Here is a 24839-nt window from a genome sequence, read left to right on the forward strand (position 1 = left end):
TACATTTTGGCTTTGTCCTTTACAGTAACTTTTCTGGAGTACTTTGTACGGCAAACGTTATATATTAGTGTCAGTCATAACTGTACAGTATACAAATATTTTTGGTAATCGACCATACTTTTTTTTTTACTATACTGTAGTTGTCACGCCCGGCTCATATCCTCGTGTGTGCCACGCCCCCTGATTATTGAGGGGGGGTTAGGCTTCGTGCTAAACTTTGTCACACTAAGAAATGGGAACAAACTGAAACACAGGCAGGAAGTAAAGGGGGGCTTCAGCCCTTCTCATAATGCAAGTGAAATTAGGAAAGCAGAAGGTGCATTATCAGGGTCATGGTGACATTATGCTTATGCTTGACCGGCTTGGCTGTGGGGCCTAACAATGAAGGGGGTCGCTGAGGGTCGTTGACGCTGCAACTCTGCAACATAACAGGATAGGATAAAAGGAAAAGGGGGTGGGTACTAACGCCAGCATTGTCAAAACAATAGTTGTATGTCACGCAACTGGAAAGGTACCAACAAGGACAGCAGACGCCCTAAACGGGTTATAAAAACCAGACACAGACCATAGAGAGAGAGCTTCCTTCGGTATGTACTGTTTGTGCATCTGAGTGTGGCTCCTGGATCGCGATCTGTGCTGAGAATAAAGAGAGCTGACTTACAACCATCCTTCGCCTCATGTGTGCATCTTTTCCTCATCAACGGACTCGGTGGAGTCGAACTCCAACATTATCCACGAGTGCTTCCCCGATCTAGCCCAGCTGTGTCTGATTATTTTCGCCCAGTCCTGTCTATTTCAGTCCATGTCTTGCCTTAGTTTCTTGTCCGTCATTGATGTTAGTCGACGTCTGACGTTTCCTGCCTCTAGTTTCTCCAATAAATCCCCGTTTCCCCGTCTTCCGCTTGCCTGCCTGCTTCTTGCCCGCTCGCCTGCCTGAACGATCACCCTCTTTCTACGGCGATCGTGACAATAGTCTTGCGGTTTCTAATTTACATGCTAACAACAGTTTTGACTGGTAGCGTTTTCATTTTTTTGTGAGTTTAGCTTGAATTTTAGGGTTTGTGCTTAGTGGTTTAATTAAAGGAGAGGAGATTTTAGGAAATGTGTTTTAGCAATTCAGAAAAACTGTAAAATGTCAAGGCATGTCAGACTACTTTGAAAGAGGGTGAGAGGCCTCAGACACCATAGGGTTACAGTAAATACTTATTATGCTATGTTTCTTTTATGTTCCTCTATCTATCTAATTCACAATCTATCTATCCAGTGCTACTTCATCATGCAATCCTCTATGTGCAATGTAGTGATGTAAAGTGCTGTCAGCAAAACAGCATGATGCTACCACCACCCTGCTTGACCATTGGTTCAGTGTTCTTAGGTAATAAGAAAGCAACCTCACCTTGATCCCCTGCAAACATATCTCTTTTCATTGTGGCCAAGCAGAGAAGTTAATGACACATTCACACGTCATTGTGACTGCCCCCCACCCCCACCCCGTGAATATGCAGCCATCAGCAGCCTTTCAGACTGTTAGCCAGATAGAACACACTAAGGAATGTGTCTATTTTATTCAAGCACAGTACAGAACCATATGTTTTTTATTTATTATTTTCCACTCTGTCCACCTTTATTCTCCACAATCAATCTTATTACTTTGTTTAGGCCTGTAATTAGTCTGTTACACATATCTTGGGTCACTCTCCTCTCCCATAATAACTCTATTGCTTGGACACGCTGCTGCTTTGTACCTGGCTTGGCCTCCTTGCGGATCAAGTCAAGTAGTCAAGTCAAGTAGGTTTTATTGTCATTTCAGCCATACACACAGTATATAGAGAAATGAGTTACCGTTCCTCCAGGACAATGATGCAACACAGAGTAGGACAAAGACGAGCAACATCATAAGCGCCGAATTAATGGTGGTATCAGTCTGGATACAGTATTTGAGTTACTGTATGGTAGCAGCGAGGGTTATTTGTGCAAAAATGCTGTGCAAAAATGCCGTGGTATAGAAGAATAAGGAGTTGAGTGGCAATAAATAATAATAAATAGAATATACAGATGTACATGTAATGATCCTTACTGGGGAGCACCCTAAGCTCCCAACCCAGGAGAGGCCTGCACCATGCCTGGGCCAGGAGAAGTTGCTACTGCACTAGATGCAGGAGAGGCCTTTGTCGCTCCACTAGCCCCCAGCCCAGGAGAGGCCTTTGTCGCTCCACTAGCCCCCAGCCCAGGAGAGGCCTTCATCACTCTGTTAGCGCCTGGCCCAAGGCTTCCAGCCCCGAGAGGGCTGCCCACCTTGCACCCGCAGTGGCCACCACAGATGAGGTTTCTGCTGCTCCCAGCTCCAAGGGCGCCACTTTGCCCATGCTCCCAACATGCCAGGTCATCTGCCTTGCCCATTTCTGGAAGGCCTGGTTCTACCCCGCTCACTGCATGGTGTCCTGTTGGATATAGCTTCACTCTCAGCTGCCAGGCCAGTGAGAGCTGTTCTGTTCTGCCCATATCTGGACGTCCTGGATCCGTTCTGTGTCTAGGCCTCCAGGTTCCCTCCAGCATGTCCTGCTCATCTTCAGCTGTCCCAGTCATCATGCCCTTCAAGCTCCTCAATGCCCTCCTGTCCCTCCATCTCTCACCCTGCAGGTCCCTTATCCTCCTGTTCCTATCCTGTCTCCTAAGTGCCCCCCGGTCTGGTTCCACTGTCTCTGCAGCACCATCTGACCCTGGCCCTGCTGTCTTCTTGGTGCCACCTAGCCACTCTAACCCCTCAGTGCCACCTGGTCCCACAAGTTCTCCAACCCCAGGAGGCTCTGCGTCCTTTAGTCTGCCCCCCACATCACAGGGTCTGGATGATCCCCTGCCAAGCCCCTTCTGCTCTGCCCTGGTTTTGCCCTCTTGCCCCTTCCCAACTGTGTTCTTCCCTAATCTGTGTCCCTTGTGGTCCTTTTTGTCTGCTCTGTGTTCCTAATGGTGTCTGGTCCTGTGTTCCTGGTCTTGTCCTTGTATCTGGTGACTTTGTATGTCTATCCTGGTGTTAGGCTCCACAGTCAAAGCCCTAGGGTGGTGTGTTCCTGTCCAGTCCTGTTTTGTCCATGGGTTCCGCGCCTCTAAAGTGTAGTAAAATCTGTCCTGTCCAGGTGTGACCTGTTTTATTTGCCCCCATCTCTTTCCTGGGTCTCCTTGGTCATTTTCAGTCCATTCCTGGCCTGGTCCCTGCCTGGTCTGTGCCCCTGTCAGTGTTTGTCCTGTCCCATCCAGATTCTGGGGAGGGGTGGGGTACAGTCCTTCCCTGCCCATGATGTCTGCCTGATCCTCCAGTTTCCTCCCTGCCACTGCTCTAACAAACCACAACTGGTGCTCGTTTTTCACCTCTTGTTCTTGCCCTCAGGTTAGCAATTCCCAACTGCCTCTTGTCTGGGCCCTCATTAACTCAGTATTTAAGTGCTTCCCAGTCTTGTGGTCCCCAGTTCCATCATTAACGTTGTTTGCCTGTTGTCCATATCCACACCTCCCTGTTTCTTCCCCTGTGATCCTGTTTGCCAGTTCCCTTTCTATTAATCAACCACCTTTTCTTTGCCCCCCCCCTCCCTACCTGCTCCCCAAGTCTTTTGCCCTGGTGTGCAACACAAAGAATTGAACTTAGCAAAGAAAAGAAAGAATGACTGGAATACTTATGGAGAGTAGACCATTTATATATAGCTTGTCCCATTGTATAAATTAGAACATTGTATCTCCTTTTCATTGAAGCTGTCTGTGATCATCTCTTGTGTATCACTCTGCTTCCCTTTTGCAAGAAGAAATAATTTCCCATCACTTCAGAACTATGTCTCTGGGTAAAATTTTTGTGACAATGGGCTCAAACTAAATTTCATACAAGGGATTCAGTACTGTCCTAAATGAGGGCAACAAAGAGCAACGAGTAACAAACTGCAAATAAACATAGCAGATGTGGAACAAACACTGAACCAGAATGGTGGACATCTGTATAAGCAAGTCTTTCATGTGAAACGAAGACTCACATAATCACATTACCTTCAAGGTCAGGCTTGTTCCTACAAATCCTACGTCAGCTTGGCTTGTTATGTTGCCACGGAAGATAGAGTTGATGGAGTTGAAGAAGCTTGATTTTCCAGCTGTAATCTGACCAATGAGAAGTATCCGAGCCTGAGGCACTGAATCGATAAGGGGCTTGTAATCCTGTATGTAGTTCATGAGGTCCTTTCTTGTGCTATACGAATGGAAATGGGAATTAGTCAAAATTTATAAGAAACACAAATAGTTCTATATCTAATATACAACAGTTAGTTTCGACCAAGAAATCTGATTGGACAAAATGTTTTTTATGAGTGCTGTTAAAGTATAACCACACTTGGACATTTCATATCAGATATATCACTCCGCTTTACAGGGGTATCTAAAAACCGTTAAGCAATAACATATGAGAAGGAATGTGGCTGTACTCCAATATATCATCTCTGTGATTCGGTCATGCGGCCGAGCCGTCATATAATGTAGTACTAACACAACTTTGAGTATGATATTGCTTTTATACAACATTCCAAGTGGTATTTGTAGGTTAACACCAATAAGCCATAACGAATAATACTTGCTTGATTATTTATTTAAACCATGGAGTGTTTATCCTGGATCAGTTGAAACAGTATGACATGCTGCACGGAAATATAAAATGCATTCAGGCCGGCTTTGTTGTGACTCAAGACAATTGCTGCAAATAGGCCTACTGGATCCTCATGGAACGCAACTCTGTTGCCGGAATCATCTTCAGAGATGTTTGTATTAGAATATAGGTCCAAACTTTTTATGGCATGTGGAATCATAAACCTGAATGCTTTTTCGATGCATCAGCTTATATCCATGAAGTATGCCGTACCGTTTCAAGTGATCGGTTTCAAAACAGAAAATATTACTCAGAAAAACAGGATGATCTCATTATTTCAGAAAAACTGAAAATTTTACTTATAAAAACAGGGTTCTTATGTCCTTATTTTGGAAAAATACTCCAATTCGTTTTTCCCAGAATAATGTAATATGCTTCCAGAACTTGTAAATCTCATTAAGATTTTTTTGCACATTTACAAATCTCATTACACACACAAATGTTCTGAATACACATTTACAGATTCTTATACACTTTTGTAAATCTCAGTATGCATTTACAGATTCTTTTACATTTACAAATCTGATGATACACACACTGATTGAGATACAGTCACACAACTCTCCACACACATTTGCAAATAATTTTGCTACAATAATAGCCATACTCATGGGCCCACTGGTGAAATCACTACCAGCCATGGGATTACAACTAGTGAACGTCTTATCATGGGTGCAGAGACCTAACCTGCAGTGCCACACACCACCATATGCAGGCTGTATGTGTGTCTGGGTGTGTTTGATAGCAGAAGGTTTACAGTATATTATTCATGAATATTTAAAAAACACAGGTATATAATAACAATAATAATAATAATAATTGTCACGATCGATCGCGGGCAGAGCGGCGATCGTGCGGGCAGGCGGGTAAGAAGCAGGCAGACAGCCGAGAATCAGGGCAAACGAGAGGTTTAATCTCAGGGACGAGGGCACAAACATCGACTGACATCAATGACAGACAAAGGATTCAGGTAAGACACGGACTGAAATACACAGGACTGATTGAAAATAATCCGACACAGCTGGGTACGATCGGGAAAGAACACGTGGGTAAGCAGGGGGCGTGGCACACATGAGGAGCCGACGAGCAGGGCATGACAATAATAATAATAATAATAATAATAATAATAATAATAATAGTAACACATTTTATTTATAGATGCCTTTCTGGACACTCAAGGACACTGTACTGTGAATGCAAAAGAACAATATAAATCATAAAACCATAAAATACAAAAAATACAAGAATATAAAATATAGGTTAAATTAGACAAAGCAACTGAATTCACAGAGAGAAAGCCAGCTTGAACAGATGGGTTTTAAGTTTCGATTTGAAGAGTGGAAGTGAGTCAGTGTATCTGAGCTCTGATGGTAATGAGTTCCAGAGCCGAGGAGCTGAGCGACTGAAAGCTCTGCTCCCCATGGTGGGAAGACGGGCGAGGGGGACAGTGAAATGGATGGAGGATGAGGATCTGAGGGTGCGAGGGGGAGTGGCAATTTGTAGGAGGTCGGACAGATATGGAGGGGCAAGGTTGTGGATGGCCTTAAATGTTAACAGCAAGATGTTAAAGTTAATACGGAACTCAACTGGCAGCCAGTGAAGCTGCTGCAGAACGGGAGTGATGTGGTGGATGGAGGAGGTTCGGGTGATAATACGGGCAGCTGAACCAATTGAAGCTTATGAAGGGATTTCTTAGAGAGACCAAAGAGGAGAGAGTTGCAGTAATCTAAGTGAGTAGTAACAAGACTGTTAACAAGAATATCAGTGGTATGTGGAGTAAGGGAAGGACGTAGATGATTAATATTACCTAGGTGGAAATATGAAGGAAATATGAGTGATATTATTGATGTGAGACTGGAAGGGTAAGGTACTGTAGAGGATGACACCCAATTTATTTAATTTGAGAAAGTTTAAAGAGAACCAGGACTTAATTTCTGCTAAACAATCAATGAGGGAGGAAGGTAAAATGGAAGAGTTGGGTTTGCTACTGAAGTAGAGCTGGGTGTCATCTGCATAACAGTGGAAATTGATATTGTACTTGTGAAAGATTTTGCCTAGGGGAAGGAGGTAGATAATGAAGAGGAGGGGCCTCAGGACAGAGCCCTGGGGCACACCTGAAGTGACAGTGGAGGGCTGAGATGTGAAAGATTTGAGCTGAATGAACTGAGTGCGGCCAGAGAGGTAAGATTTGATCCAGTGTAATGGAGTGTTTCTGATACCAATGGAAGATAATCTATTTACAAGGGTGTTGTGACAAATAGTATCAAAGGCTGCACTCAGGTCAAGAAGAATGAGAATAGTTAGTAAACCAGAGTCAGCAGCCATAAGTAGGTCGTTAGTGATTTTTATAAGTGCAGTTTCTGTGCTATGAAGACGGCGAAAACCAGACTGGAACTGTTCATACAAATTATTGTGAGGTAAGTGGGAATGAAGTTGAATAGCTACTGTTTTTTCAAGAATTTTAGAGATAAAAGGTAAGTTAAAAATTGGACGGAAGTTATTGAAGTCAGTAGGCTCAGCACCAGGTCGTCAGTATTGGAGTTATGACAGAAGTTTTGAATGATGGAGGAACAGTTCCAGTGGTGAGAGAAGAGTAAATGATAGACAAAATGAGGGGAACCAGAGAAGGGAGACAGGCCTCAACCAAATCTGAGGGCAGAGGGTCTAACTGACAGGTGGATGACTTGGACTTACAGAGAATATCTGAAATTTCTGAAAGGGTGGGAAGCTGAAAGGATGAAAATGTCAGAGTAGGGGAGTGGAGCTCAAATGAGTTCAAATGAGGTTGATCCAAGGTCCCAGTGGATCCTCTGTATTTTTTCATTAAAGAAGGACATAAGGGAATTACAGCGATTTGCTGAATAAAGATGGGATGGTAGAAAATCTGGGGGTTGGATAATATTGTTGAGTATCGAAACCAATGCCTTAGTATTACCCTTATCGGATGAAATTATATGGGAATAATAGTTGGATTTGGTTTAAGCATTTGAATCCCTGTAGTATGATATATGGTCTTTGAACATCTCTTTGTGAACAGTGAGTCCAGTCTTTCTGTAAAGCCTCTCTAGTTGGCGACCTTTGGCTTTCAAAAGCCGAAGTTCAGATGTAAACCAGGGGGCAGAAATACAAAAAGAGACAGATCTGGTTTTTAATGGGGCAACAGAGTTAAGAATGTCATGAAGCCCAGAGTTATAATAGGAAAGTAACTCTTCTGGGGTGGATATATTGGGAATGTCCATAAGGGAGTTAATGCTAGAAAAAAAGTAAATCTAAGCTGATATTTTTAATATTGTGAAAGGAAATGAAACGAGGGAGCTTATGAACGGAAAATGTGAGTTCAACTTTAAATGAGAGGAGGAAATGATCAGTTATAGGGAGTTCAACTGCTGTACAATCAGAGGGGCTAACAGCAGAGCAGCAAATTAATCCAAAATATGCCCTTTAGAGTGAGTCGGAATATCAGTGTACTGCTGAAGTCCAGAACTCTCAAGACAAGATGTAAAGTCTCTTGTCTTCCTGCTCCTCAGTAGTGTCTGTGCGCCACTCACTACACTGGTTGGTGTTCCAAACTTTTTGTCTTTCGATGCCTAAATTGCATTTATATGTATTTTTTGACTCGAACTTCTAACTTGGAGAGACTGACAACCGATTAGACTTTTAAACTTTCCACGCAAGATTATCAAGCTTATTATGCTCCTTTAACCCGGATGCGCGGACTTTACAGCAGCTCATCCTCATCCCCCCATTATCGCAAGAACCAGCTCTTCAGCGAAACTGCGCAACAAGAAATAGCGTAAGTGAGATTTTATTCTAAGATGGCTAGTTGTGATGTTGTGTTTTGTAGCGAATGTAGAATGTTTAGCCTTAGTTTGTCCATCAGCAATGATAGCTTAAACAGTGATAACTTTATCTGCAAGAAGTGCAAGGCAGTAGAAGCCCTGATGGAAAGAGTTATAGAGCTAGAGTCGCGCCTCCAGACGTTAGCGCAGTCGCCAGGTAGCCAGCTAGCTGCAGGTTCGCAGTCAGGGAGTCTGGGGGCTTCAGTATTAGAGTTAGATAGCATGGCCCACACTCCGGCATTAGAGCCCATGCAGCTGGGCGGGTGGGTGACAAATCGGCGACATAGTCGGAGAGCCCGAGCTTCGGCGAAGGCTACCCCTGAGCACCACCTTCCATCTCCAGGGTGTCGAACAGGTTTTCCCAGCTCAGTGAAACACCCACTGAGACGCCTGTTGGAAGTACGACATGTGAAAATAGCGGCCATAGACCGCTAGCGGCACCAGCAGTCGAGGTAAATTGTTTACCGGGAGCCAGAGCGCCGGACATTAGGGCCAATCTTAAGGTGCTGACCAGAAATAGACGTAGATATTCCAAGATAGTTGTCCACGTTGGTGCCAATGATGTCAGGCTCAGACAGTCTGAGGTTACGAAAAGTAATTTTAAAGAGGTGTGTAACCTAGCCAAGACAATGTCCCAGGCAGTAATCATCTCTGCCCCCCTCCCAGCTAGACGTGGCGCTGAGACCTACAGCAGGCTTTGGTCGCTGAGCTGCTGGCTGTCAAGGTGGTGCTCTGAAAATAGCATAGGTTTTGTAGATAACTGGTCCACTTTCGAGGGGAAGCCTGGTCTTTTGAGCCGGGACGGTATCCACCCCTCGTGGGAGGGTGCTGCCCGTATTTCAATGAACTTAGCAGTTAGCCTATATGCAGGTACAGGTTTAGGCAGCCTTTGACAAACCGGAGCTAAGGCCAGGCCGCAAGCAGAAAGCCTAAACTGGCTGCCTGCGAGTTGTCTTGAGTTGTCACCTAGGTCCCACCGTATTGACATTGTGTCTGTGCCCTGAACTAAAAATAGTTCAGGTAGACTGCAAAAACGTCCTTTTCAAATTGAATTTGTATGAAATTAGAGCAGCTAATGCAGACCACCTGCACCACTAAGCTAAAAATAGGATTACAAAATATTAGATCATTAACTACTAAGGCACTTATTCTAAAAGAAATCATTTTTGACCACGTCCTAAACATTCTCTGTCTAATAGAGACATGGGTAAAACCTAATGTAATTGGGCCTACCCATAACTGCGGTCATACCCTGGATTTAATCCTATCGTTTGGTCTTGATATAGATAATGTGACTCTACTGCCTCAGTCCAGTATTATCTCTGACCATCATCTTATTACGTTCAATATTTACCTTCCTCAAAATATTAGCCCCCTGACTCGCTTCTATACCAAATGTACAATCACGTCAAATACAGCGAGTAACTTTATCGATAATCTCCCTGAGCTATCGTTTTCAACCAAACTAATGTTGAGTCCTGCTGAACTTGATAGCATTATGGAGTATTTAGCATCTACGCTTAATTCCACCCTAGAGAAAATTGCTCCGTTAAAAATAAAAAAGACCAGAGTAAATAAAACTGCTCCTTGGTATAATGATGACTTGCGCACTTTAAAACAGGAGATACGGAAATTAGAACGTAAGTGGCGTCATATTAAACTATTGGTGCTGGAACTAGCATGGAAGGAGACTTTGGGTAGCTACAAAAAGGCTCTTAGTGCCGCTAAATCAGAATATCTATCACAGCTAATTGAAATAAACAAAAATAATCCTAGATTCCTATTTTCTATGGTGTCCAAGCTGACTAATAACCAGAATACTACTCAAAGTGTGCCCGCGTTATTTTCCAGTGACGACTTTATGAAATTTCTTGACCAAAGAATATGCTCAATTAGACAGAACATGTTGAATACTCCGATAACTTCATTCTCTGGCCTCGACACGGCATGTGCTAATGCTGCAACCATCCTATTTGAAGCATTTACCAGGGTTAACCAGTCAGAACTACCTGTGCTCCTAGTGCTGTTTGACCTTAGTGCTGCTTTTGATACTATAGACCATGCCATTCTCCTACATAGGCTTGAACATACTGTAGGCATAAGGGGAGTGACACCCTCTTGGTTTAAATCTTACCTGTCAGATCACTATCAGTATGTGAACCTAAATAGTGATTCCTCAGAACATGTCAAGGTCAGATACGGAGTGTCACAAGGTTCAGTTCTAACTCCCCTACTATTTTCACTATATGTTACCCTTAGGCTTAGTTATTCGTAAGCATGGAATTAGCTTTCATTGCTTTGCAGATGATATACAATTATATATATCGGCCAAACCAGAAGATAGATAGATAGCAACTTCAGAGAATGGAAGAACGTTTAATGCATATCAAAAAGCAGATGTCAGACAACTTCCTCCAGCTGAACCTAGACAAGACTGAGGTTCTTCTTACTGGCACTAAAGCCACCAGAAGTAAACTATCGGACATCACAGTCAATCTGGAGGGACTACCTATTACACCAAGTACTGTTGTTAAAAACCTTGGTGTTATTCTACATTCTGATCTTTTGTTTGATGCACATGCTTCTAACATTAGCCGTACTGCCTACGTTCACCTGCGTAATATTGCCAAGTTAAGAAACACGCTCTCCTTTCAAGATGCAGAGAAATTGGTTCATGTGTTTATTACCTCCAGGCTCGATTACTATAATGTCTTATTCTCCGGCTGTCCAAAGAGGTCTCCAGCTAGTCCAGAATGCAGCAACCAGAGTCCTCACCAAAACTAAAAAATTTTGTCTTCACTGCACTGGCTGCCAGTTAGATTTCGTGTTAATTACAAAATACTGCTCTTAACCTAGCTTTAAATGGTCTTGCACTGCTGTATGTGAGTGACCTCGTTTGCAACTACATTCCGAATCGTACGTTTAGATCACAAGATGCAGGTCGTCTATCCATACCCAGAATAAAGAACTTTACTTTTGGGGGAAGAGCATTTGCTCATAAAGCACCACAGCTATGGGATAAACTTCCTATTAGTGTTCGGAACTCAGACACAATCTCTGCATTTAAGTCAAGGCTTAAGACGTACCTCTTTAGCCAGTCATTTGGATAGTTAAATCCCCTTTTCTAAGGTGAAGGGAAATCTGGAGATTCATAGTCATTTGATATTAAAGGTGAAAGGGGGGATTGGTGCTGTCGTCCTGCCACTCTCGCCGATCACTTAAGCTGTGGATGGCGGGTTGGCTTGATGCCAAAACCCCTGGAAACCCTCATGTCTGTGCTTCCTTCCTGGTCTCTCTTTTAGCCAGGCTGCCATAGTTACTCTAGTCCTGCCGGAGGTTAGGTTAGGTGTAGGGCAATAACTCTTCTCCATCTTCTCTTTTTCTGAGCTGATACTGAGCCGACTCTACACCATGTGAACCCGCACCTGGACTCCTGGAGAGAACAACATGAAACCAACTGGGACTTCATAACTATATGAACTCTAATGAATCTCAGTATAAATGCAGTTCCATGCTCCCTGGTTGCCCAGTAGAGGATGGGGTCCCCTTCTGAGCCTAGGTTCCTCTCAAGGTTTCTTCTTGCTAGAGGGAGTTTTTCCTTGCCACTGTCGTCTCAGGTTTGCTTGGTGGGGTTCTGGCCGGTTAAATGTAGTACTAAGTTAAGTGCTTCGTGACAATGACTGTTGTTAAAAGCACTATATAAATAAAATTGAATGGATGAATTGAATCTTGTAAAAGGGTTATTGTTATTGTCCATGTGTATATTAAAATCCCCCAACAATTATTATATTTGATGATAATGTAGATAAGTGAGTTATAAAAATAGCAAAGTCATTTCAAAAGTCAGCATTTGATTTAGGGGGATGGTAAACAGTTGCAATGATGGTAGGAGTAGGTCCAGACACTTGGCATACAGTGGATTCAAAAGAGCCAAATGCCTGAACAGACACCGGCGAGACTCTCCATTTCTCATGCTAAATTATCGTGAGACCTCCTCCACAGCCGGAGCCACGGGGTTCAGAGATGTAAGCAAACCTCACAGGAGTAGATTCATTAAGCTGAGAAAAGTCATCAGGTAGTTGCCATGTTTCAGTTAGACACAACTGACTGTCGATCAAGAGCTACTGGATGAGATGTCCCTTGCTCTTAAGTGAGCGGATGTTTAACAGACCGAAGTTGACAGTTGAAGTTTCACGTAGAGTAGAAGTGTTAGTCGACCGAGCTTGACTTGCTAGCACACTGTGGTCGCCAGTCCTGCTGGAGTTATGTGGAGGATGATGGGAGCTGGATTAGATGGAGTTTATTGTTTTCGCGGGGTCAGTCCGGAAACCCCTGCGGGACCCACAGTGAATGTATTTCCGGCGAGGGCAGAAAGCGATGTCCGGATAAAGCTGCAGAATAGTCAGCAAATGCTCAGACAGGTGGAAACGCAGTTGGAGGAGCTCAGCTGCTGAATACTGGAGCAGACCCATCGCAGCTTGGAAAACAAGCGACAGTGGAGTCCAGATAAACACAAACCAGGTAAAAATGCAACTGATCCACATTGTGGGCGAGGACTCGAACAACTTAAATGTCCAGTGGGCAGATCTAGATCCAGGGAAGACTCAATAGCCCAAACAGAACAGGTGGGCTAAAACATCGGTCTTGCAAAAAAGTAAGATCAGTAAAAGCAGAAAAATAACTCTTCCAGTCGAGACCAAATGCACATAAAACAAATTACCAGAGTTAGAATTAGAAATCAAAGGTTAGAATTTACCGGCGAGCAGCGGCAATCAGTTTGCACCAGCATTCGCACAAGCAAGTCAGACTCATGCATAAAATTATGTGATACTAGTAAAAAAACAAATCAGTTGATTATATTGAACAAAAACGGGCTTCATACCTAGGGTTCCACACAACATTCCTCCATGGGTCTTTAAGGAGCTCTGGTCTCCTCTCCTGTTCCACCACAAGTTCAGTACTGCTGCCGCCTCCCATTTTCCAAACACCAACTTCCAGACCTGTTCAATGAATGCATTGTATTTTCCTCATCCATTTAAACGCAAATTACATTTAACAACAAATTATAAATGACATTTCTTTACCAGGTGGTTTAATCCAAAGTGACACAGGTTAGAAAGCATGATCAGCCACTCCTTGGTGAAACTAGGGTTAAGACTATTGCTTAAGGCTCCAGTGCGGAAAAACACTTAACCATCACAGGATCGGCAACCAGCCAATTACAGGCACAGAGTCCTAACTGGCTGAGTCACACACAGCCGCATTATCCATCGACATTGACCATTTCTACCAATGTGCAAATTTTCAAGAAGTGCTAGAACCAGGGGTGCTGCTAGAGAGTTTGGGCCCCATGAAAGCATATCATTTCAGCCTCTCAACACAGACCAATCCAATTATGTTTGAAGATTTTTAGGGCCCCTGTCAGTCAGGGGCACTTGGAAACTCCCCCCCCCCTCTTATGGCGCCCCTGGCCGGTATGGTGAGAACCAGTCTGCTTCTGCTACTTCTTCAGGTGAATTTTGCCAAGCTTGCTGGCACATATTAGTTGAATGATGTTTTTTTTTATTTTATTTACAGCAACATGTTCTTTCTTTGGGCTACTTATAATATATTACTACTAACCCCAATGGTTTGAGGAAATCGGAAACTTACATTTCTAAACTCACAGGCCTCATACACCATCATTCAGCTGAACTTTTCACAAAATGACTAAACGTGAACAAGTTATGCGGTTTACTAGACATTGCACACATTTGAAGTATAGATATATTCAGGCCGGAGTTGCCAGTCAGGAGGCTCCGGAGAATTCCGGGTGGGCCACTAAAGCTTTGCGGTTACATTTCACAGGTTTTACAAATATTCACTCTCATTTCTTGTTTAGACTGTCTTGCTTCCACAAGAATAATAAGTTAACAACAGAAAAAAAATTTTAACCAGCTGAAACGACTCGACCACCCAGCATCCCTGCATTAAGAGTCCGTTAAGAGCTTGTTTGTTTCACCTCTTTCCAGCACAAGTTTTTGCCCATATATATAAATGTAAATAATAATAACAGCAATAATAATAATGCATTTATATCAGACCCAAGTAACATACAAATTTAGGAGGGGCCACAGGGGGGCCATGCATGTTGTCACAGTGACATTGTATTATATATTGATCATATTACTACTTCAAAAATTTAAATGTATTAAAAAAGACAGGTATCTGTCGCCTTATGTCTGATCGAGTAACGACTGATTGCATTTACGTCAAGGTTCATAGTAAATTATATACACCAATCGAAAGACGACTAAATGAGGATGTAGCAGGATGTTAATGGATGTATCACTTTTTATTATGAACTGTTATGATTTTATATTTACATTATTATTTGCTGTAGAGTACTGAGTGTATATTATAGTACAGTAGCTACTGTCCTGGGTTTGACGTTAAACTGCATCCGGACCTGCGAGTGGATCTTCAACTTGCAGGGAAAAATTTTCGGAGGTTGGTGGTGGGACTGGCACTCCAGTCATCATAAAACACTTCACAGCAGCTCAGTCTAAACAGACACGACACCCTTCTGTTCTCTACAGGAGTAGCTCCGCTGCAGCCGCCCACAGGTAGACTGCATGCATCATAAAGTGGATGGGGGAGCAAAGCCCTCGTGAGCCTCATCCCCAGACGAGTCGAAACCTTCGGAGAGCTAATAGTGTCAGGCCTGTTGGGGATTGGGGCTGGTGTGGTGCTGGGGCGTCACCTGCTGCATGGCAGTACTTGGGTCCCAATTTGAGGCGGCCCATCCGGGTAGGTATGTAGAACGTCTTCTCAGGTAGCAAAATGATTCAGTACTAGATAATCAAAATTCATAGATAAATTGCAACCCCACATACAAATTAGATTTAAGTAGACTGAACATGAGTGCTATTGAATTCATTTCAAATAATTAATCCCAGTCTTCTAAAATTTGTTCAGTTTATATAACATAAAATTGAACTGTGAACTCAAAATGTACATCCGTTCTTAGATAATTTAACTTTGTGTACTTACATCCAACAATATATTTTTAGTGTAGGTAGGTAGGTGGAGAGGATGAAATAAATATTAATTAGAAATCACAAATAATTATTAATTAATATATTTATATAATGTAAGATTCCACGACCTTAAAAAATAGGCTTGATTTGATTAATGTAAGTTTTATTTAATACATACAACAAACATTACGTAAGACCAGAAGGTAATTATTAAATTTCCTTATATTTAACATGTTATTTGTAAGGCTGGGTGAACTATGATACTGGCAAATATGGGTAGAGTCTGGCCTGAATCCAGTGATCTTTAACTGTTTTGGATCCGTCCTGCTGTGCAAGTGGACTCCGATCCAGACCAGTTATGCGGATCTGTTCCAGATCCTCCTGCCGGATCCGGCACCGAATCATTTCGCTATCTGGGTTGTCTCTCTGGCAAGATGTCCATCTTTCTCTACTGTCGGGGAAGCGTCGTAAAGTCCACATTTCGGGGGTGGCACTCTGAGGCATGCAGACCAGGAAGTGGCCAGATCTCAGCACGTGCGGATACCTGCTGTTGGTCTGGTCATTCTGAATGCTGCCATACTCAGGGTGTTGCTATTGCTAACGGCTCTTCCCTATGGTGTCTGACGTCACTCCTTTCGAGGAGCGTATCATGAGACTCAGGCTAAGGCCCTCCTTGGGTGTCTTATCTGTTGTCTCAGTGTTTGCTCTGACTGCGGTGAGTGATGTCTTGTTGAGGGGGACATTTTACTCGCAGCTTTGCTCGGTGGTTGATGGGTGAAATCTTCAGGTTTGTCATATATTTTTGTTATATTTGTGTCCAAAAAAGCAGCTTGCATACACAGATGCTGCTCATTGGGTTAAAATTGACCTGATAGTGTGTATGTATTGTTTCATAATATAGCATTGCCTCAATAGCAATGTAACAAGTAAGCTAGATGCTATAGACGTTTGCAGGACGATTTGTGTCAGTCGATATGTCTTGTCAATGTCGTAGCAGCTGCGTTACATCCATCCATCCATTATCTCCCGCTTAATCCGATGTTGGGTCGCGGGACAGCAGTCTCAGTAGGGAGGCCCAGACTTCCCTCTTCCCAGCCATTTCATCCAGCTCCTCTGGGCGGATCCCAAGGCGTTCCCAGGCCAGCCGAGAGACATAGTCCCTCCAGCGTGTCCTGGGCCTTCCCCGGGGCCTCCTCCCAGTGGGACATGCCTGGAACACCTTACCAGGGAGACGTCCAGGAAGCATCCTAATTATATGCCCGAGCCACCTCCTCTGGCTCCTCTCAATGAGGAGCAGTGGCTCTACTCTGAGTCCCTCCCGAATGACTGAGCTCCTCACCCTATCTCTAAGGGAGAGTCCAGCCACCCTGCAGAGGAAACCCATTTCAGCCGCTTGCACTCGCGATCTTGTTTTTTCGGTCACCACCCACAGCTCGTGACCATAGGTGAGGGTAGGAACGTAAATCGACTGTTAAATCAAGAGCTTTGCCTTTTGGCTCAGCCTTTTGCCTTTTGGCTCACCATGACAGACCGATGCAGTGCCCACATCACTGCTAACGCTGCACGGATCCGCCTGTCGATCTCCCGCTCCATCCTTCCCTCACCCATGAACAAGACCCCGAGATACTTAAATTCCTCCACTTGGGGAAGGACCTCCTCCCCGACCCGGAGAGAGCACTCCACCCTTTTCTGGTTGAGGACCATGGTCTCGGATTTGGAGGTGCTGATTCTCATCCCAGCTGCTTCACACTCGGCTGCAAACTGCTCCAGTGAGACCCAAAGGTCACGGTCTGATGAAGCCAACAGAACCACATCATCTGCAAAAAGCAGAGACCTAATCCTGAGGTCATGCTCATCATTGAACTGCGGCCTAGGGTGTCCTGGTGCCAAGTGCATATATGGACACCCTTATGCCTGAACATGGTGTTCATTATGGACAATCCGTGACGAGCACAGAAGTCCAATAACAAAGCACCGCTCGGGTTCAGATTGGGGGGGCCATTCCTCCCAATCACACCCCTCCAGTTCTCACTGTCATTGACCACGTGAGCATTGAAGTCCCTCGGCAGAACAAGAGAGTCCCCAGGAGGAGCGCTCTCCAACACCCCTTCCAAGGACTCCAAAAAGGGTGGGTATTCTGAACTGCCGTTTGGCGCATAAGCAAAAGCAACAGTCAGGGCCCGTCCCCCCACCCGAAGGCGAAGGGAGGCTACCCTCTCGTTCACTGCTACATTTGTGGTGAATATACGCTTGCTCCTCAAAGATGCTCAATGACTGCTCTTGTGAATAAAGCATATCATCTGTGCTTCGGCTGTAAAATCGGTGATCAAGACAAGCAATGGCCGCCTCACATTTGTTGTGTGACATGTGTTGTCTGTCTGAGAGCCTGGCTCAGAGGCACTCGAAAGAAAATGTCGTTTGCTGTCCCGATGATATGGCGAGAACAGAAAGACCAGGTAACAGACTGTTACTTCTGTTTGACCAATGTCTCTGGTTTCTCTGCCAAAAACATGAAGCCAATTGAATACCCTAATCTGCCTTCAGCAATGAGACCTGTGCCACATGACCACAGTCTTCCAATTCCGAAACCACCAGAGGAATGGACCTTAGATAAGCCAGATGAAGAAACTGCAATGCAGGAACTGGCAGGGACAATGATCCGGATTTTGAACCGTACTCATCAGGCGATCCACATCTCATAACACAGTCGGAATTAAATGACCTGGTCAGAGATTTGGATCTGTCAAAAGCAAAATCCGAATTGTTGGGTTCGGGACTGCAGGAATGCTGTCACCAGATACAAATATTTCTGCTGACCACTATTTAACACTGCAATGTGATGCACCTGACATTGAATACAAATGAAAATCAACAGCAATACATTTCTAACTATGGTAAACACAATAGCATATGTGAAACATAAATGCGATTAAATACGTTATTGCCAGTAAACAGTTAACTGTCTATTTCCTATGTGAAACAACAAAACCAAAACTATATTTGTGCATGCCCTCCAGGTACCTGTCACGATCAGCAAAAACTTTTCAGGAAGAAAAACTTAAAAAAAAAAATTGTTGTGCAGTGTAATCAATCTTAAGTAATAGATAAACTATTTAGCATAACAAAACTTTTGGGAAAGCCACCCCAGTTCAGTATACAATTATTTATTTCCATATGCTATTTATTATTTTTTTTCTTCTTGAAATATCAGAATACTGTAGCATCATTTATGAAAGTTCCCCCAGAACAAAGACAAAATTGGCTGGGCCCAGTTTCCTGAAACCTTCTTAACTGTCAGATTCAGCCCCTGTTGTCTCAGTCTTTTGTGTCCCTTCCCCGTTTGGCCAGCAGGCATCGCTGGCCATCCTGTCCCTCTTGTCAGTCTTTGTCTCCCTTGTTTTCTGTCAGCCGCATGGCTCAACATGTTGAGCACGTGACTGCTTGCAAATCCCTTTGTCATGTGTTCAAATCCTGCTTCCTCTGTGTTTGTATTTCACTCCCTAGTGTTTCATTTGTGTGAGTTTTTCTAGTTCCTGTGTCTGGTGATTTTGTAGTTGGTTTTGCTTTCGTTCCTTGTGCCCCTGCTTGTGTTCCTACCTGCCTAATTCCCCAGTGTTAGATTCTGTTTCCCTGTTCCTTGCTTAGTTTTTAGTTTCCCTGTTTTAGTTCCTTTGAGTTAATTAGTTTTCATTTGTTTTCTCAGTCTGTTAATTAGCCTCACCTGTCCAGTGTTAGTCTCGTTACCCCTTAGTATTTTAGTCCCTTAATGCTACGTCGTTCATAAGTTCTACCTTAATTCTCTTACAGCTCCACTGTGTTTCCCGAAACATTTTTAATTAAGTATTTCTTCCGTGAAGATGGTCTGAGTCTCTCTTAGTCTCTTATCACTGTTATTGACTCATATTGCTCATTTAAAATAAGACTGAAATCATTAAGGGTACAGTTTCATAACCAAACATCACTTAATTAAAAAATGACTGGTCTATATGGTAACATTACTTTGTCTGATACATGACTACAATCTTCATTAGATTTCATCCTTGCACTCTTTAGAGTCTTTGTAAGATGCTAAGAGTCACCGATATCAAGAAAGTGGGCCCTGGTCTTTGGCATAAAAATTCTGGGCTGAAAATTAGTCCCACTCCGTGTCTGTATATCTTTGTGAACAAACTCACTTTTTCCAAATGGCCCACAAAAGCTGCCTCTTTACAGACAATTGTGAAAGTGAATTTAGGAGTTGATAGGTTTTTTTTACATCAGAATTTTTTAATCAAACAGATTACTGTGGCCACACCACAGCAAATATTGCAACAAATCTCATTTTAGAGTTGTCATACAGTCGTTGACTTAAAACGCTGTGCTATGAACATGAAGGCATATACACATTATCTTATAAACTGCCTTAAAGTAAAACACTTGACAAGTGGATTCTCCTGTTTTTGTATCTGGTATATTAAAATGAACTCTTTTTTCTTTCTTTTTACAAAGGAACAATATAAGTGTCACGCCCAGCTCGTCCGATCCTCGTGTGTGCCACGCCCCCTGATCATCCACGTGTGCTTCCCCGATCATGCCCAGCTGTTTCCTGTTATTTTCGGCTTGTCTTGTGTATTTAGTCCGCGTCTGAGTCCTTCTTCCCCAGACTTGTCATTAATGTTAGTTGATGTTAGTTGATGTCAGTTGATGTCAGTTGATGTCAGTTTGTCACGGTCTGCCCTGGCTCTCCCGTTCCCAAATAAACCCACGTTTTCCCGAAGATCCTGCCTGCCTGCCTGCCTGGTCTTTCCCCGCTTCCTGCTCGCCCGTCCAATCCCCAAACCTAACAATAGGTACAGTGGATATTTAATAGTTAAAGAATTTTTAGAATTGAGCCTAAATTATAATATTGATACAGCTGCTGAAATCTTACTTCACATTTATGAGTTCCCTAGGAAGATCCCCTGAGAAGGTCGGTAACTGTTCATTCTAGCCAAAGGTGTTTCAATACACATTGTTGACTAGGACTTTTCACAAACCCAGTAAATTAACTATTTATGGAGTTTTTTTGCACGCTACTGAGATATATTCTATAGATATTTCAGTGTTTCCCCTACCATTACATTAGGGGGCTCCCCGCCCCCCCAAAGGCACCTCCCGCCTCCCTTGAAGGTCAAGTTAATTTTATTTTATTTACTATACAGTGCCAGATCACAACAGAAGTCATTTAAGGTTACCTTTCCTATAGAACAGGTCTATGCATTGTCACACACAGATGAGCACACTCTCTGGACCTGAATTACCCAACTCTGGTAATAATCCACAGAGAATTAAGAAAGGATAGGAGGAAGGGAGACTGCAGCATTCCGATGGCTAAAATGACCTGCTCATCTTCTATCTCAGACTTGTGAAATGCGAAATGCTATTTGGTAGACGCGGCGCTTTTGTTTCATTTTCGGGATACTTTGAGCCCCTTTTTGAATAGAGAGCTCCATCTAGTCTTGACAGAAAAAAATAGCAAAATGGTCCGAAAGCGTCATTTTGTCCATCACTACGGTTTGGCACGTACGTGTTTGTTAAGTCCTGAAGATAAAGTATAGCCAGACGTCTCTGACTTCTCATATGAAGAGGCTCTAGAAATGTTCTTCCAGAAGCCCAGAAAGATGCACTGCAGTGACAAAAGCTGCACGCTTTGTGGGTAATTGTCATAAAAAGAAACGTTCTGATGTTTAGTTCAGTTGTTATATTGACTGCTGTCATTAAAAAACACACATGAACCCCCCCCCAAGCTGTATACCTAGGGAAAGCACTATATTTGTCAGACAAAATCACTTTTTTCAGTTCTTATAGATGATTGTGAAAGTGAAAGAAGTTCAAAAGCATTTTAGTCACACAGACAACAGTGATAAACGGTAAAATATGAATACATTTGTGATTTACCAGTTATATAATTACTAGAATAAGTTCTTATATATTAATACAGAAATTGACATCTTCTGTACATCTGCATGAGTCTCCTGGGAATAACATGATTCGAGAACAAGAGTAACTAACAGTTAAAAATATATTTAAATATTTCCACAGACGGACAAAATGAACGAGTTATTAGGATTACTAGCCTACGGTTTGTACGGTATATTTGCCTTTTTCATTAAACTCACCTTTTCCAAATGACCTTCGAAAGCTTCAGTTCTACAGACAATTGTAAAAATGAAAGTATGAGCTCACAGCGTTTTATATAGTCACACATATTGGTGGCCACACCACAGTTCATGAATATTGAATATTGCAGCAATTCTCATTTCCGGCTTGCCGTACAATTATTGACTTAAAATGCTGTACAAGAGCCTAATGTAACCAGAAAAGCACTTACATGTCGTATAAATTGCTTAAAAGTGAAACAAATGTCAAATGGAATCTTCTTTTTGTAGTTGACATTTTAAAATAAACCGGTTTACGTTATGTAACCATAGTTAATGTACACATTATTCCACTGATTTTTGTTATATAGGACTGTTATACATTTTAATATGAAACTAATATATATATTAGTTTCATATTAAAACAGATCGTCCATCTGCTTCCCAGCCCCCCTCTTTTTATTCTCGTTGGCCCTCTGTCTAGCCTCCCCCACCTGCAACTTCAGCAAATGGGTTTGTAGCTCTTTAAGGTCACTCTCCTCCTTCCCTGCCTCGTCCTTGGCCCTCTGTAGGTGGTGTATCACTTGCCTATCCCACATGTGGGAGTCCGCACCTGGTAAGTCTGGGTTGTCGAGGATCGCAGCCCACACCCCCTCTGGAACCCCCTCCATTCTCGCTGCACCCCCTCCTGTCCGGGGTGACACCCGGTTCGCCGTCCAATCCTCCTTACACTTATCCAGGTATTCCCTGGGGTGCATGGTTTTATCCCACGCCAGCTTTGGGACGCCTGCTCCAGTTGGAGGAGGAAACATTTCTCTCATGGCGTTCCCAATGCGCAGTACTACGGCTGTCAAGCTAATGTCATCAGGATGCGTCAGTGTTCCTGCCCTCTCTTCCACCTCCAGCAATGAGTGTTTAGTCAGACATCTGGCTCCCACTGCCCGGAAATCTCCCAGTGCCAACATCGTCCCCTGAGTGAGCTGGTCTAGCTTATCCATCCACTGTCCTCCTCCTTCTGCTGGGGGCGGCATTTTATCAGCCAGTGCCTGCACGTCTCCTATCGGGAAAGGTCTATATTTATCCTGCATCTGGCCCGTCTCTCTTAGCAGAGGTAGTTGATGCTTTGGGGGCCTTGAGACCTTGCAATGACACTCCCCCTCGCTCTCTCCCTCTTCATCGAGAGCAAAGCCCTGAGCCCTCAGCCTTTCCTCTAAGAGTGAGGTTTCCCGTTGTAGTGCCGCCTCTATTTCGGCCATCCGCTCCTCTACCTGGTCTGCGAGGGCCCTACGAGCCCTGTCCTCTGGGTCGTCCTTCCATACCCCCGAAACGTGACCCCACATTTCCACCTTTTTACCCTCCTCTAGTTTCCCTGTGTTGGTCCCTGCCCGCTGACCAGGCGAATCTACTCCCCCTTGTTCCTCTAACTGCTCCCTCCTTACTCGAGCTGCAAACGCCACCTGGTCCTGTCTGCCTTCCGCCCCCGCCGCTTTTTGCTTTTTGCTTTTCTCCTCCCTGCTTGCCTGTCTCTCCTTGGGTTCCCTACACTCTGTATCTACGTTCGAGTCCGCCTCCGATCTCCCACCTAATCCGGCGTCTGAGGGGGTCGAGGTCTCCCCCCCAGCCGGATGCCCCCCTTGTACATTTATCGCCCCGGACGTAACTGTGATCATAGGGCACATATAGGCATGCGGGGCAGAAGGGGCGACCTTTTTACACGTATAGGCAGAGGGCCTGTCTCCCTCTCTCGGTTCCCCCTTCTCGGGTTCCGGCTGGCCCTCTCCTCTGCTCTGACCCTCACGATGTAAATGATCTGTTCCCTGCCTAAACAGGGCCAATTTCGCCCTCGGTCCCCGGGCCTCTAACCCAAAATAATTACCTCAGAATCCAGGGTCCCTGACCCCTGGGCCTCTAACCCAAAATAATTACCTCAGAATCCGGGGTCCCTGACCCCTGGGCCTCTAACCCAAAATAATTACCTCAGAATCCAGGGTCCCTGACCCCTGGGCCTCTAACCCAAAATAATTACCTCAGAATCCGGGGTCCCTGACCCCTGGGCCTCTAACCCAAAATAATTACCTCAGAATCCAGGGTCCCTGACCCCTGGGCCTCTAACCCAAAATAATTACCTCAGAATCCGGGGTCCCTGACCCCTGGGCCTCTAACCCAAAATAATTACCTCAGAATCCAGGGTCCCTGACCCCTCGGCCTCTGACTCAACCTTTACCTCAGAATCCGGGGTCCCTGACCCTGGGCCTCTGACCCAAAATAGTAAACTTCAGAATCCGTGGTCCCTGACCCCTGGGTCTCTAACCCAAAATAATTACCTCAGAATCCGGGGTCCCTGACCCTGGGCCTCTGACCCAACCTTTACCGGGACTCCCACCCGGTAACCTGTAGAATTCGGGGGTCCTGAATTCCCCGGGACTCTAACCCAGCTCACTGGGACTCTAACCCAGTGCTTCTATTTGCTCGTCAGCGAATAGTGGGGCTGCCACACCAAGGACACCACAGTGGGACTCCAACCCAGCCTTAATATTCTTTTACCTACCCTCATTCGCCGCCTCAATGTACTGACGGCCCTGATGGACACTTCGGACTACTTTATTTAGTATAGCCATATATGCAGATTTTGATATAACAGGCTCTGCTTACCTTTTGTTAGTGGCGCCTGCAGCCTTCCGTGCCCATTCAGGTCTCGTCTGGTATTTGCCGAATGCCGACCTCTATCTCGATCCCGAGCCCCCAGATTGTTGGAGTTCGCCGTCTCCACCGGGTCCGTGGATGAGAAGAGATCACCCGGGGGCATTCTACAAGCAGCCCCCGCCCCTGGCCATACTTTTCCACTTTCAGGCAATTTCGTCTTATCTGGTGCGACATGTTGTTCTGTATGTTCCTAGTTATTGCGTCACCCCTATATCATTTGCCTAGCGACTGTCACCACAGCCTGCGTGAATAGATTAACTTTGGTGTGCAGAGAGCCTCCCTATATGTCCTTAGTCCCCTGCAGATATCGCTCTCCACAGAGGTGTGTCAAGAAATCATTTTAATAAATTAAGCAAGATCATATATATTTATTATCATGTCATATACATGCACTGTTAATTGTAGCTATTTTGTTTGTCTGGTACAGAAAACATCTGTGTATTACATGCTGTTGATCTTTGAATAAAAATACATACATGTCATGCCC

The 24839-nt window shown here is 44.1% G+C and overlaps 1 protein-coding gene across 3 annotated transcripts in view; it reads right to left on the reverse strand.

Moving 5' to 3' along the window:
* The window catches only part of LOC125721420 (interferon-induced protein 44-like), a 39572-nt gene extending 15090 nt beyond the window's left edge, over positions 1 to 24482 (reverse strand). Inside the window, exons 1-4 of one of the 3 annotated variants that reach the window (XM_048997322.1) lie at positions 24302 to 24427; positions 21671 to 21701; positions 13397 to 13514; positions 4030 to 4225 (exon numbers count right to left, since the gene is read on the reverse strand). In XM_048997322.1, coding sequence (XP_048853279.1) covers positions 4030 to 4225; positions 13397 to 13491 — 291 coding nt within the window. In that variant the 5' untranslated portion in view covers positions 13492 to 13514; positions 21671 to 21701; positions 24302 to 24427. Of the gene's footprint in view, positions 1 to 4029; positions 4226 to 13396; positions 13521 to 21670; positions 21702 to 24301 lie in introns of those variants that run through there. The other 2 variants (XM_048997321.1, XM_048997323.1) reach the window with 2 other exon arrangements.
* Between the last annotated feature and the right edge of the window lie 357 nt (positions 24483 to 24839).

The sequence above is a fragment of the Brienomyrus brachyistius genome, unplaced genomic scaffold (assembly GCF_023856365.1).
Source record: "Brienomyrus brachyistius isolate T26 unplaced genomic scaffold, BBRACH_0.4 scaffold33, whole genome shotgun sequence".
In the NCBI taxonomy this organism is placed as follows: domain Eukaryota; kingdom Metazoa; phylum Chordata; class Actinopteri; order Osteoglossiformes; family Mormyridae; genus Brienomyrus; species Brienomyrus brachyistius.